Raw genomic sequence first — 13,519 nt, forward strand, 5'->3', positions numbered from 1 at the left:
CAAAATTATTAACTTTATAGCAATCAAATTGCAAAACGTATTGAAAATTGTATATTTGTATTTCACATTACTATGAACCTCTACTATGAATCTACAATTTTAAGTTTCATACCGGGTTACTGTTCTGTACATTTCTAATGTTGAAAAAAATATTTGTTGTCATTGTTATACCCATTATTGCTTCTTTATTGTTGCAGACTATTTCGTAACTTGAAAATTTACAATATCATTCAATCCTTTCGACACATTACCTACATTTGTGTTTTAAAAGTAAAAGAGATTTGTTTGTTCGTTCGTTGTTTAGTGATCTTCCTTCTTAGTAAAAGGTTGGATACAGTTTTTAAAAACAAAGCGTATTTTTAAAAACCTGAGTCCAATATTTCATTGCAATCGTTTTCTATTTTTAAATTAAAATGAAAAATAATCATAATGATTTACCTCGGAAAAAAAAAAAAAACAGTGATCGAGCTTTCTTCTCTGTGAAAAGGAGATCAATAATCACAGAAAAGAAATACACTGTGTTTTATATTTACAAATAATAATATCTATAAGTGTGCCGCGAGAATCCAAGTAACACCCGTAATGTGCAGCAAGTTGAAAAAGGTTGGGAAACACTGCCTTATTTATTAGTGTTTAGCTATCATTCATTTGAGTAATGATATTAATATGTGCATTCCTGGCTTGTGTTGTCAAGGTAAACAATATCTAAGGCTTTACTTACCATGTCCAAGTATTTTCTTGATATAAATGACCTCCAAAATGCATTATATTTGTACACATTTTTAATTCTGCATTATTTACCATTTATATTTCCTTAGTTTTTTATTAATTTCTTCATCAATTTATGTATTTTAATATTCAATCCATTTGTGTATGTTATACGATTTTTCTATTCATGTGTTATTCTTTCGTTCGCTTGCTGTTTCTCCTTATTTTGGGTTTCCTTTATTACAGCCACCTTCTCATTATTTATATGTTCTGTATATAATGAATTAAAATATTTCTTTATTTTCCTCTTTTTCTATAGCCCTCGGAGATATTCTCGGACATAGATCCTGAGCCTATCGGAACAGCATCTTTAGCCCAAGTACACAAAGGCAGGTTGAAAGATGGGACAGTAGTAGCTGTAAAAGTACAACACCCATATGTAAGAGGGAATGCTCTTGTCGATGTTAAAACAATGGAGGTAAGTATTTTTAAATTAGATCAGTAATGGTTGACTGTAGTTGTATTAGGCTCTTATTAGCTATTATATTATACTTAACTGAAAAAAAAAGTAGCTACGTAAGATATTTCCTGTGGCATACCTAACAAAGTATAATCCGTTTAACGCTTTGTAGATCCTTCGTGTTAATTCCACGTTATAGTATGTGCTTTAAATATATCTAAAGAAAATGGTCTTTTGCATACCAATGAAGAACGTTATAATACCTTAATAAGAGGTATCACTTATTACGTTCAAATAATTTACTATACAAGGAGGAAAATGGAACAGTTCAAAGATAGAACAAAATGAAAGTGAGCTCAAAAATGATGTGTTATATGCGTAATTCACATGTGTTCTTTTTCTTTCACCAACTGTGTGTCATATCGATTTATGGAGTAATATAGATTTAGTGTTATGTTCAAAATTATATAATCAGCCATTCCTTCATATATGTGGTTCTACCATTAAATACAAGGCCTGTTTAAAGAGTATTTATCCTCCTTTGTTTTCGGAAAAACTACATGGCGCAGATTGGCCACACTGAGCGTCGTTGAAATAGGTTCTATGATGCGTTTAGCCTGCGGGTGACATTACTTTTGCTTGCGTCTGTACTTGTGCAGGAGTGGTTCTGTTGGGAAGCGGTTGTGTGCACGCGGCACGGGTCTAAGAGCATGAAACCTGGGTGTACGAGTAAGTCCTGAGCACAAAGGCTCAGCATCTAAGTTCGCCAAGTTTCAGAAACGGCTCGCGAGGTTCATAGCAAAATCAAAGCAATGTTGATTGCTCTTCAATTGCCGTGACATTGTGCATCATGAGTACCTAGAGGAAAGACACAGTTACAAAGAGCTTTACTGTGGATCTTCCCTGTCTTCTGTTTGACGCTCTTTGTCGAAAATGGCCAGGCCTGTGAAGCTCGAAGACCGGGCAACGCCAGCTTGTTCATGCACCTCATATAATTGTCTTTTTCGGCACAGAACAACATATCATGATTCATCAAGCTCCTTACGCGAGGACTGCCCGAACAGGCTTCCCGAGGAGGGACTCGCATCTTTTTCGAACAGTGGAAGGACCATTAAGCTCGATGTGTAGAAGCAAAAGGGAAGTAGTTTGAATGGCATTTGGACGATTAATATGCTAGGTGAATATATTGATTTTCCGGGACAATGGTCGGATACTTTTTAGATGTCCGTATAAATTTATACATTTAGGGTGCTTTATTTTCCTATTATAATTCACTTAACACGTAAAAGAAATACGTTTGATATTCCACAACATAGACTCAAGCAAACCACGGGGCCGCGGTGGCTCTGTGGTAGAGCGTTCACTCTGGTGCTAGGGGTCTTGGGTTCAAACCCTGCTCCCGCCAAGTGAACTTTGTGGTGGACAAACACCGTGTGCATGGGTTTTCTCGGTGTTCTCCCGTTTCCTCCCACTTTCTTCGTTCCGCCATTTCATTCATTACTCATCATCACCGTCTCGTTTAGCCTAACCGGCATACCCGTGGGACGTAAAACTCAAAAATTTCATTTCATTTCATTTTCAAGCAAACCACTACGACATTTTCAGTATTATCCAAGGTCATGGAAAGCTCTTTCAAATGTAGTAAAAGAAACTAAAACATTTAATTCTTCAAGAAAATGTTAAAAAATGTATTTACTCAGTCAACAAACTTAAAGTTCAGGTACCCATGATTTGTATTCTGTCAGTTTAACCACGCAAATGAAATCAGACTTGTTTTGCTACACCTTTTTTTATTAAATAATCATGCATTGTAGAAATATATCATCACCCCATTCCCCCGCATTGTCAATGGCAAGCATTCCTTATTTTGTCTCCATAGTATTTATCGGTTTGTGTTCGTTTTCATGTTTGTAGTTGTATGTTTTTTTTTTTCTTTCTTCTTTTGTATTATTTTGTGTATGTGTTTTGTTAAAAGTACCACTTTCTTGTATCATCTTAGTGTATACCTGTACTTTTTTGTTCTATATCACCGTCTTTTGTACTCAATTGATTGTATCTTTTTTGTATAACTGAATCTATTTCCGTGACAAGGGTTAGATGGTTGAGCAGCAATATGCTGAACCTCGTCCGCTTGAATAAAGCCTTTTTGAATTCAAGTCAACCAATTAATTTTTCTTCTATGTATGTATAGGGTGTTAATGAACCATACCGACAAACAGGGGCGTACGCAGGGGGTGGGTCCTGGGGGTCCGGACCCCCCGAAATCCCGACTTTTTGTAAATGTAGTCTACTTTTAGGGGCAATTTTAGAATTTTTCATGTAATTAAGCCTCAAATTGTATTTGGACCCCCCAAAACACTTTAGACCCCCCCCCCGAAATAAATTTCTGCGTACGTCCCTGTCGACAAATTATAAGAGGTTATTCCTCACATCAAAATAAGAAAAATATATGGACCTGTGGGGGAAAATGGATTGTTCCAGAGCTAGGCCCGTCCAAAAGCGTGGAGAAAATGCATTACAACATGTTATTTCGAACAATAATGACCGTGGAGTGACGATCCATATTAGGATGGCTAGAAATTTCGATTCCGCGAGGATCCGGTTCCAGACATTGATCCGAAAACCGGTTCAAGAAACCGATCTTAGGAACCGGTTCCAGACCTGGATCCGAAAACTCAGTTCCGGAACCGGATCCGTTCAGAGCCGAGGCCATCCCTAATCCATATAAGGGTAAAGAAAGCCAACACATATACCATCGAAAAATTCGTATTTTAGCAATGTGTAATGAGTAGAAAAGCGATTCTTCATATCGCATAATTACCAGACATGCTTCCAACAGAATTGCCAAATATGCTTGGACGTAAAGACGGATTCAAAGTAGGCAAGAAGTAAGCGTTAAAAGCAATGATCCGGAACGGAACAGAAAGTCCGAAGTGTTACGACCGCTAGCTTCGCAGTTCCTTGTGTTCGGAATAACATGTAGTGCGATGTTTTTTATTAATTTTTGACGTTTTGGACATCCCTAGCTCCGAAACTATGCACATTTCCCCTCACATTCTCATATGGACTTTTCTTATTTTGGTGTGAGGAATTACCTCTTAAAGTTTGGCAGTATACTTCTTTAACACTCTAAGCGGTTAGCGCACGCGCCTTTGGCGTGGGAGACCCGGGTTCGATTCCCGGCCGGAGCTCATGTTGTTCGGATTGCACGTTAATCAACTCAACTCATTCATTAACACTCTGTGTAATAGAAAGATAATGATTAGCTATCTTTCCTCTAAGTCCCAAAGTGGAAATATAAAACAAATGAGCAGAAAATATTGAAAACATGCATACACACACATGTAAAAAGAATACACATCTGAAAGCTCTTTCGCCAAACTCTCCACCAAATACAGAGGAAAATAATTTTGTATATATATATGTATATATATATATATATAAAGTCAGTTATTGCTATTATATATACAGTTACGCAAAACGTAATTCAAAAGAGTCATAGATCCGAGCTCAGGTATTTAATACTTATAACGATTAGGTATCCTACAGACTGGGTGTCAAAACTCTGCTTTGTATTGATATTTTTCACCAGTAGCGTGAATTTACAGAATCCCAGTGACAACTAGTGAAGTTTCGTGTACTCTGGGATCCAAAATATTAGTGAATTAAAGATATTAAGTGTATAGAAAATTTTACTGACAATGGTATTTATTCAATATCTTGATTATAAATTATGAATTATGTGATTATTTGTAAATATAATTCATTTTGTATTTTTTTTCGTCAATTAATTCCATACATTCATAACTACTTAAATTAATATTCTACTTTTTATTTTTTCTAGTTTCTTGTGAACCTAGTAGCGTGGGTTTTTCCAGACTTCAAGTTCAAATGGCTGGTGGAGGAGACGAAACGTAATATTCCTTTGGAGCTGAATTTTAGTTTCGAAGGCCAAAATGCTGAAAAAGTCCAAAAGTTGTTTTCCCATCTCACGTGGTTAAAGGTATATCTATATAGGCAGAGATATGTAGCGCTATAACTTAATACATAGAATGGATGCTTCTTAAACATAATGCATGTAGCTAATCCCAGGGCTGGCCTTAGCCAATTTGCCACGCCGGCCGTGCAATAGCATCATGTGTCCCCCCCCCCCCCTTTCCTCAGAAAGAACAAATCTTAAAAGCCGCGATTTTAAGTATGTTACCCCATTATGAAGAACGAAGAGGATGGAAGGAGCACTTACATTAGGAAAAGCCTAAACACTACAATTACAATCTCATTGTGTGTGTTTTTCTCTTTAAATAATAATCTATTATGTTGGTGAAAGGTAAAGCAAACACACCTGCAGAGGAAAGATGATAATTCTTTTCATAGAATTCAATATCGAGCTTCAATCTTAATATATCAGTTCGCAATTTCAATGCAACTTGCTCTTTTTATCTTTATTTCTTGATTTTCCTTCTGCATCTGTTAAAAAATTAAAATAAAAAAAAAAAGTTGATTCCGCTTTCCATGCTAAGGAACTTATTTGTCACAAAGACAAGATTAGTTTTCATATCAAAACTGTGATAAGCAATTCATGCTGGGATTTGTTTGAACATTTGCTTTAGCACTGTTTATGTGACCTTAAACTATTAAACTAATGCGACCTAAACATGATTTATGAATGTAGTATTCAAATAGAAGGTCAGCTTCGTAAATTTAATTACCATCATCATGAAGTCTGTTTCCAACAAGAAATATTTATTTTAAATAATATAGTTATGACTTATTTTGTCGCCCCGTACAAATGCACGTATTGCGCATATGGTAGAGCCGGCCTTGGCTTATCCAATGCCAACGTACCCTATCGTTAATTGATAAAAACATTCATTGGTATCACTGTAATTTTTAAAACAAATAGATAGGAACTTAGTGTGTGATCAAAGAAAAATACTTACTTTTGAAGATTCCGAACAGTTTTTTTTTCAACCCTTCATTTACACTATGAAGTGTAAATATTTAATATGCTTTTTAGGTATTCACTTACTTTCATTCAAGCTTTGTTAGCTCTTAGATCTTATGTCATTTTCGATAATTTTGATCAGCGAAAGTTCGATATTTTTTATGCAGGCAATTGTCGTAGTACACAGAATAGAAGAGCAAATTTCTTCTTTTAATTTATGCACAATATGTCACACCTTAGGATATTTTTTAAAATTCCCTGTGTTTGAAACCGTCATGAATTTTAAACGAAGAAATAATGTATAAATTTGATGCGATAATAAAATTTTGAGGTTTGCAGCATTGTGTCGTCAACATCTCACAAATGATAAGCTGTTAGTTGATTGCAAAATGACGCCAGTATGTGGTCTGCTAAATTTAAGTTTGTGTTGCAGTGTTGGGCGAATGCCGTGCTGACAACTGGGAACACAAGGCCAACCGGTTTGCCCCTGTTGTCAAGCACCCAAGTTTCCAGGGTGACGCAGGGAAACGGAAAAATTTCAGATGACATGAAATACACGAATAAATACAGGAAAACATGCATTTAATGGTGGAAATGGTGGAGTGTATGCCGTTAACTGTGGCACATGCCACTTTTTATTTTGAAGACATCAGAAAGATTTGTTCCATCTCGGCATACGGAAACCTCTAGAATGATCTGTCTTTCGTGTCTCGAGAAATGCCACTGATTTCTTCAATCTTCTGTTTCAGTTCAGCGATGGTTGAAGAACGTGTGCTGTATACTTTACTTTTCAGATATTCGACTCCAGACAATGAAATCGCAAACACTGAGTTCAAGGGATCTCATAGACCACCGTTACGTGAAAACCCACGTGGCCCACTACTCCAGTTCTCCATAGAGCTTCCTCGTGCTTATGTTGATATTGTACGCGCGTTTGGCTCGTGGGAGACCCGGGTTCGATTCCCGGCGGGAGCTCATTTGCTTCGGATCCCACGTTAAGCTGCAGGTCCACGTCCCATATAGTCTGCTGGACGGGAAGCTAAACTCAAATCAAATCCAAATCTAGTTCTGCATCGTTATTAGTTAACAGAGCCTTTTCAATGATGTCACATCGGTTTTCTAATGAAGTGGTGGCTGTGCAGTGTTGGGCGCAATCCTATACTAAGAATTTTCCATTTTCTTGCCTCCACCCTTGACTTAACTCCAAGCACAAGAGGAGGAATGGTGGTTTAGTGGTAGAATGCTTACCTCTGGTTCATGGGGTTCCTGGTTCGATCCTCGATCAAACAAGTTTGTGGTGGACAACATCGTGTCCAAGGGTTTTCTAGGGATACTCCAGTTTCCTCTCTCGTTGGGGGCGCGGTGGCTCAGTGGTAGAGCGTTCACCTCCGGTGCTTGGGGTCCCTGGTTCGATCCCAGCTCGGGCCGTGTGGGCTTTGTGGTGGACAAACACCCTGCTCGTGGGTTTTCTGGGGTTCTCCCGTTTCCTCCCACTTTCTTCATTCCACCATTTCACTTATCTCTCGTCATCATCGTCTCCTTTAGCCTAACCGGCATAATCGTGGGACGTAAAACTTCAAGATTTCATTTTTCCCTCCCTCGTTCTCATTCCACCAATTCTTCCATTATCATTCACTTGCCTTAATCATACGTCTCTCTTAGCCTAAAGGACATAATCATGGGACATTAAACTCAAAGATTTCATTTTTTCCATCATGACAGAGGTTGTTTCCGATCTATTGTGACAATTTCAAACTGCATTTACCCTAAGAGAAACCATGTCGCCACCATTGAGAGTACTCTATTTAGTAGCTCTGTACTGGGCAATTGGCCAACAGCGAAGTTTCCACTGTAAGAGATTGGCACGCAGTGTAGTCATGTCAAACCGCAACTACATCTCGTGACAGGCTTTCCAGCCCTTCAATGGTGCAGGTATCCTGTGAGACAGGGCACGTTTCAGGAGGCCGAAAGCGCAAAAGTCCATCGGTAATGCATCAGGAGACTTCACTGGAATGTCTATGAATTGAATGGCACACTTTCAGTTTCTGCTGCCATTTGTTGGATGAAGAGACGGGTTAAGCGAGATGTGTTACTTGATGACTTGTCTTGATGCACCCACACACGATCCTTTCCTCTCCCGTAGAGATAAACGGGTGTCTGAACGTTACGGTACCAGTATCCATCAATGATTATGAAGCCAGTGCCAAAACTTTCCTTGCATTTAGTGAACCATCTTTGAAACTCCCTCGCAACTTTCAATCGATAAAAAATGGCATATAGCTTGTGATAGTCATCCAGATAAACATATGCCTCGTCCGTTGTTACAACAAACTTCCACTTTTCATTGGCCAGGTACCGCTCATACAGCTTTCGACAGTTGGGGCGACGTTCGTGATGTGTTTTGGCAAGAGCTTATAAACATACCCCTTCCGTCGTTTTACAATGTCAAATTGCGGTGAATAATGGTGTGCATTGTCTTCAGTAATGTTTGTAGCCGGTTCGCGATACTTCTCTGCATGGGTGGATTCTCCCTGGTGACCAGAGTCCTGACTTCCCGAATTCTAGCTCGTGTGCGGCTAGTGGCAGTTCAGGTGTTGGCCTCTTTCTGCTCCACAAGAATCATCCCACGTCTCGCCTTACCTGCCCATTTGAACACCCCGTGATATGCCATTTTTTGGACACTGAATCCACGCTCCTTGCACAGTTTGATAATGGCACTATAACTGTAGTTCCCGTCGGAAAGGGCAGTTATGTAGCCCTTCCAATAGGTACTTATTTTCGGCGGCATATGTCCCAATATTCACTTACCACACCTGGTACACACAGTCAATGGTCCAAGGTGCCTACACGAATGGCAACTTCCTTCACTTCCTGCTTGGTGGTGCTGCACAAGGTGTGTAATTTCGTCACCGTAAATCAGAAACAACCTTTGTATTAATTGGCAGAACTTTTTCAACTATATCACGTCAGATCCTATGAAATGGTGGTGGTACAGTGTTGCAAATCCTAGATTCAGAATTTTCCATTTTCTTGCTTCCACCCTTTACTTGACTCAGATTTGATTCCCTCCTCAGTCCGTTACATTTTTACACTTTGATTTCGCACCTTTAGGGAATGTAGTGCAAGGAAAATCAGTGAATTCGTTCCATCTTCTCTTTTAATACTTTCTGTTTCATTGTTGGCTTTTTTTTTTTTTTTTTTTTTTTTTTTTTTTTTTTTTTTTTACAATTTGTGTATGCATCAATGTTAGGAATATGTGTGTGTGTCATTGTTATGAGTGTGTCACGTAGCAGAAATCAAACAAGAGTAAGTACAGTATCCTACTTTACAGTGTATGTTTTTCATATACAGGACACAAATAAATAAACTAGCTATTCTATCAGAATAAATACTTTCGACTAGAACAGATTGGCAAAGAAGAAAGTACTTTTTCTTACTGCCATAAAAGTTTGTTTTTCTTCAAAATGGCGTATGAGAATTTACCCTTAACTCCATATGATTTATCAGTTAATAAGGTTTTACCATTAGACAATATTATTCTTAAACACAAATTAAAATGTAAGAGTTGATCATACAGAGTTTATCCGGAAGTAATAGGACTGATTTTTCCCACCAACACGTGGAGAAGGATGGGGATGTTCGTGCGCTGACTGGTGGTCGGGTCTTAGCTACCAGCGCACCAGTTGCCAGTCGTCTCCAAGCCTTCACGGAGTGTAGATCAAGTTTAAGGTGAACCCCTTTCAAGGTCCTTGTCATTTTGACAATGAATCGTTTGTTAGAACAACGTTACGGGTGAAGTTTTCCGTCAAACTGGGCATAACTGCGCGTGAGACCCATGACATGATCAAGACTCTGAATGGCACACCCCTACCTCACCACGCCCGAAAAAAAGCCCGCATGAGCAAGTTGAAAATGAAATTGATTGTTGATCATCCTTTTCGACTGCAAAGGAGTAGTTCACAGAGTTTGTACCGCCCGTTCAGACCGTGAATGCTGCATTCTACGTGGAAGTACTTGCAAGACTGAGAAAATGAGTCGCCCACGACTGCCAGCAATCGCTGGATCATGGAAGCATCATCATGACAATGCGCCGAGCCACTCTCATGAACTTCCTGACCAAACATGGTATCACACAGCTTCTCCCAGCCACCTTACAGTCCAGATGTCGCTTCTGCAGACTTCTTCCTTTTCCCGCGACTGAAAAGCGTCATGAATGGACGGCATCATCGCTCGGTCCAGGCCATTCAAGAGGCCGTAACGAGGGAGCTGAAGAGCATTCCAGTTTCTACGGTCCAGAGAGACTTCAGTGATCGGCAGACTCGCTGGAAACGCTGTGTTGATACAGAAGGGGCATATTTTGATGAGCCAAAATGATGAATAATCTTTTTTTTAAAAAAAAAAAAATATCAGTCCTGCTATTTTCCGGTCAAATCCTGTACTTTGGGCATGTCCACCATGTATATTATTATATTGCTAGTTCATAATGAATCTGTTTTTAAATTTACAAAAAAGAAAAATCGTTTTCTCTAGGACCACGCGTGAGGATTTACATTCATTCATGTAATTTTGTTCAGCGCAATGAAATTTATCAACTTGTATGTATTGTGCAGGTACGAAAAGTCAGTTCAATTCGCTCAGATATTGACTTATAAAGGGAGACACTGTAGTCTAGAGGTTAGAGCGTTGGATTCATGTCCGCATGGTTCCAGGTTCGATTCTCGGTCGGGGCTCCCCCAATTTTCGGCGTCCACCCAGCGTCATGAGGCAAACTGGGGAGCCACGTGAATAAAAGGCGTGACAACCACTAGGTCTAGAAAGCTTCCGATACACCGGCTAGCGATAGGGCGGCGCAGCTTGCTGACCACGTGTTTGTCGTTAGTGACAGATGGCGTTGGAGCAGCTCAAGCCCACAAAAGGTTCTGCTACGCTAATGGTTTGCTTTTTTTTTTTATTATTGACTTACAATGTATTCATGAATTATTACAAATTTACTCAAACAAAAGGATTTAAATGGGGATATTAACTGATAATTCACACACAACTAATATTGTGGAGGGTTATGCTTCAATGCATAAATAAACAGGGTGTCTATCGGTCACGCAAGTCACGAAATCAGAAAATGGTCATGAAAGTCACGAAATTTAGCTTTTGGGTCACTATTTTGTTTTTAAATTGTATAAATATAAGTACAGATTGGAGAATTTTGTTCTATAAAACGTCAAAATTCACCATAAAAAATGTCTATAGTCGCCTTTAGACGCTACCAAATCGCAAGTAAAGCTCACTTATATCGCATGCATGAAAATTCGGTCTAATTCGCACCCAAATTCGGTCGTAAGAATGTTACGAAATGTTATTGTTTTGTGAAGAGAAGGTCACGAAAAAGTTACGAAATTTCATTTTGGAATTTTAGTAGACACCCTGATAAGTCTCAACAATTTCAAATGATAAAATACAGACTAGATTGGTTAAAAGGTTAAAAAAAAAAAAAAAAAAAAAAAAAAGGGAGAGAAGAAGGGATTTAACTATTAGGATAGGAAATGAGCACTTGCCTCAATTATCCTTCTTGATTATGCTGTAGTCGTTTCAGTTGATTAAATTATTTTATTCTAGTTTCTGTTATGCTTAAAAATATGCGATAAAAAATTTACCATTTCACTTTAATACTTGTGTCAACACTCAACGTTATTCAATTTGTTGTGTAATTGTGTTTTCTATTGGCTTAAAAATACTATTTATTTTAATGACAGATCCCAAAAATTTATTGGGACTTATCAACGGACCGAGTACTTACAATGGAATTTCTGGAAGGAGGCCAAGTGAATGATCTAAAATATATACAAGAAAATAATATTGATGTATCAGAAGTGTCGAAGAAGTTAGGACGACTCTATTCCGAAATGATATTTATCCACGGATTTGTACATAGTGATCCTCATCCAGGCAATATATTAGTTAATAAAACTTCAGAAGGACTGGACATTGTACTCCTCGATCATGGACTATATGCTGTAAGTATTGTTACTGTATATTCATGGAATGTAATTGACATCCAGAGAACATTTTTGATTTCTTCCTTTTTTTAGATTCTCATTTTTTATATTTATGTATTTATTGATTGATTGATTCATTCATTCATACTCTACGCTATAAAGCCTCTTTTGTTTGTGTCCCTTAGAGAAAATCCCGGCGGGAGGCACCAAAAATATATTCTGAAGGTGGTGAATTTAGAATAAAGACTTCTTACAGCATTTTATAGTAGTTTGCTGTTGTGTTGTATGTTGCCACTGAGGAAATTTCCGAGTACAAGAGCACAAGATATATATATATATATGTATAGAAGTTTGGAACGTCCGCGAAGTATTCATCATTAGCACTAAAAGAGTATAGAACAGATTCGTCACTACACACATACATATATTTCATGTACAAATCTCGAGCATGAATACGACAAACGAGCAGAAAGTATTTTGAGCAAGCAAACAAGAAAATTCAGAATTACAGAACATATGTTTTAATTGAGCATTGTTGTCCGCCTAATATACTGAATATGACTGAAGTTAATTGGTAAAGATTAAATTATATAATTGGTAAAGGTTAAATGATATTAACCTTGATATTAATATTTTGTAAATTTTCATATTTTAAATGGAAATGAAACTCAATTCCCACTCTGGTGCTGTTAGGTCGTTCACATTTTTATTAGAGTAATCAAGGAAGTCTCGTAACAACTCAAAACTATGTCTGGATAAAAACATTCCTTTTAATAAGAAATATAACTTACGGTATGTAGCAGTGTGTCAACTCAATAACAAACACTTCCTACCTCGAACCATGAGAAAATTCTTGTAAATGTAATTGTAAGCGGAAGAAATGACGCTACAAAAACTAGGAAGAAAAGGTAGGTGGACAAAAAGAGTAGTGAACTCGAGAATGTTTTAAAATGACCAACACAGAAGAAGGTTCAACCTCTTATTCTCTCCGATCAAATCTTGGTGAGCACATGCTGGTTACGAATCGATAACACACTTCTATTATTCGTCTTTATTACTAATTTCACTCATATCTAGAGGCACGAGTTCTTCGCAATGCGCAATAAAACAAAATGTATCAGAATTAAGTAGAGATGCAAAAAAGCCGGCTTTTTTGAATCGATGGTTTTTTTCACATAAAAAGCCGGCTTTTTTGGGAAAAAAACGAGAATTTTGGAAATTTTGGCTTTTTTCAACTTCATGATTTTTCTATCTAAATAGCTTTCTTATAGTATATTCTATAGTTAGATAAAAATTCCATGACCTGAATGTGATATTTCGCTCTGAAATTCACCATCAAGATGGATGGAGCACATGTTTTACGAATTAAAGCTAACATAAAGAATGCAGTATTTAAGGGTAATTTTAGAGGCT

The 13,519-nt window shown here is 37.8% G+C and overlaps 1 protein-coding gene across 2 annotated transcripts in view; it reads left to right on the forward strand.

The window, feature by feature from the left end:
* Positions 1 to 13,519, forward strand: part of Adck1 (aarF domain containing kinase 1) — a 59,129-nt gene that overhangs the window by 25,433 nt on the left and 20,177 nt on the right. For both annotated transcript variants that reach the window (XM_081758315.1, XM_081758316.1), the window contains exons 5-7: positions 1,028 to 1,186; positions 5,013 to 5,171; positions 11,864 to 12,124. In XM_081758315.1, coding sequence (XP_081614441.1) covers positions 1,028 to 1,186; positions 5,013 to 5,171; positions 11,864 to 12,124 — 579 coding nt within the window. The remainder of the gene's footprint in view (positions 1 to 1,027; positions 1,187 to 5,012; positions 5,172 to 11,863; positions 12,125 to 13,519) is intronic.

The sequence above is a fragment of the Thermobia domestica genome, chromosome 5 (assembly GCF_964235325.1).
Source record: "Thermobia domestica chromosome 5, izTheDome1.hap1.1, whole genome shotgun sequence".
Lineage (NCBI taxonomy): Eukaryota > Metazoa > Arthropoda > Insecta > Zygentoma > Lepismatidae > Thermobia > Thermobia domestica.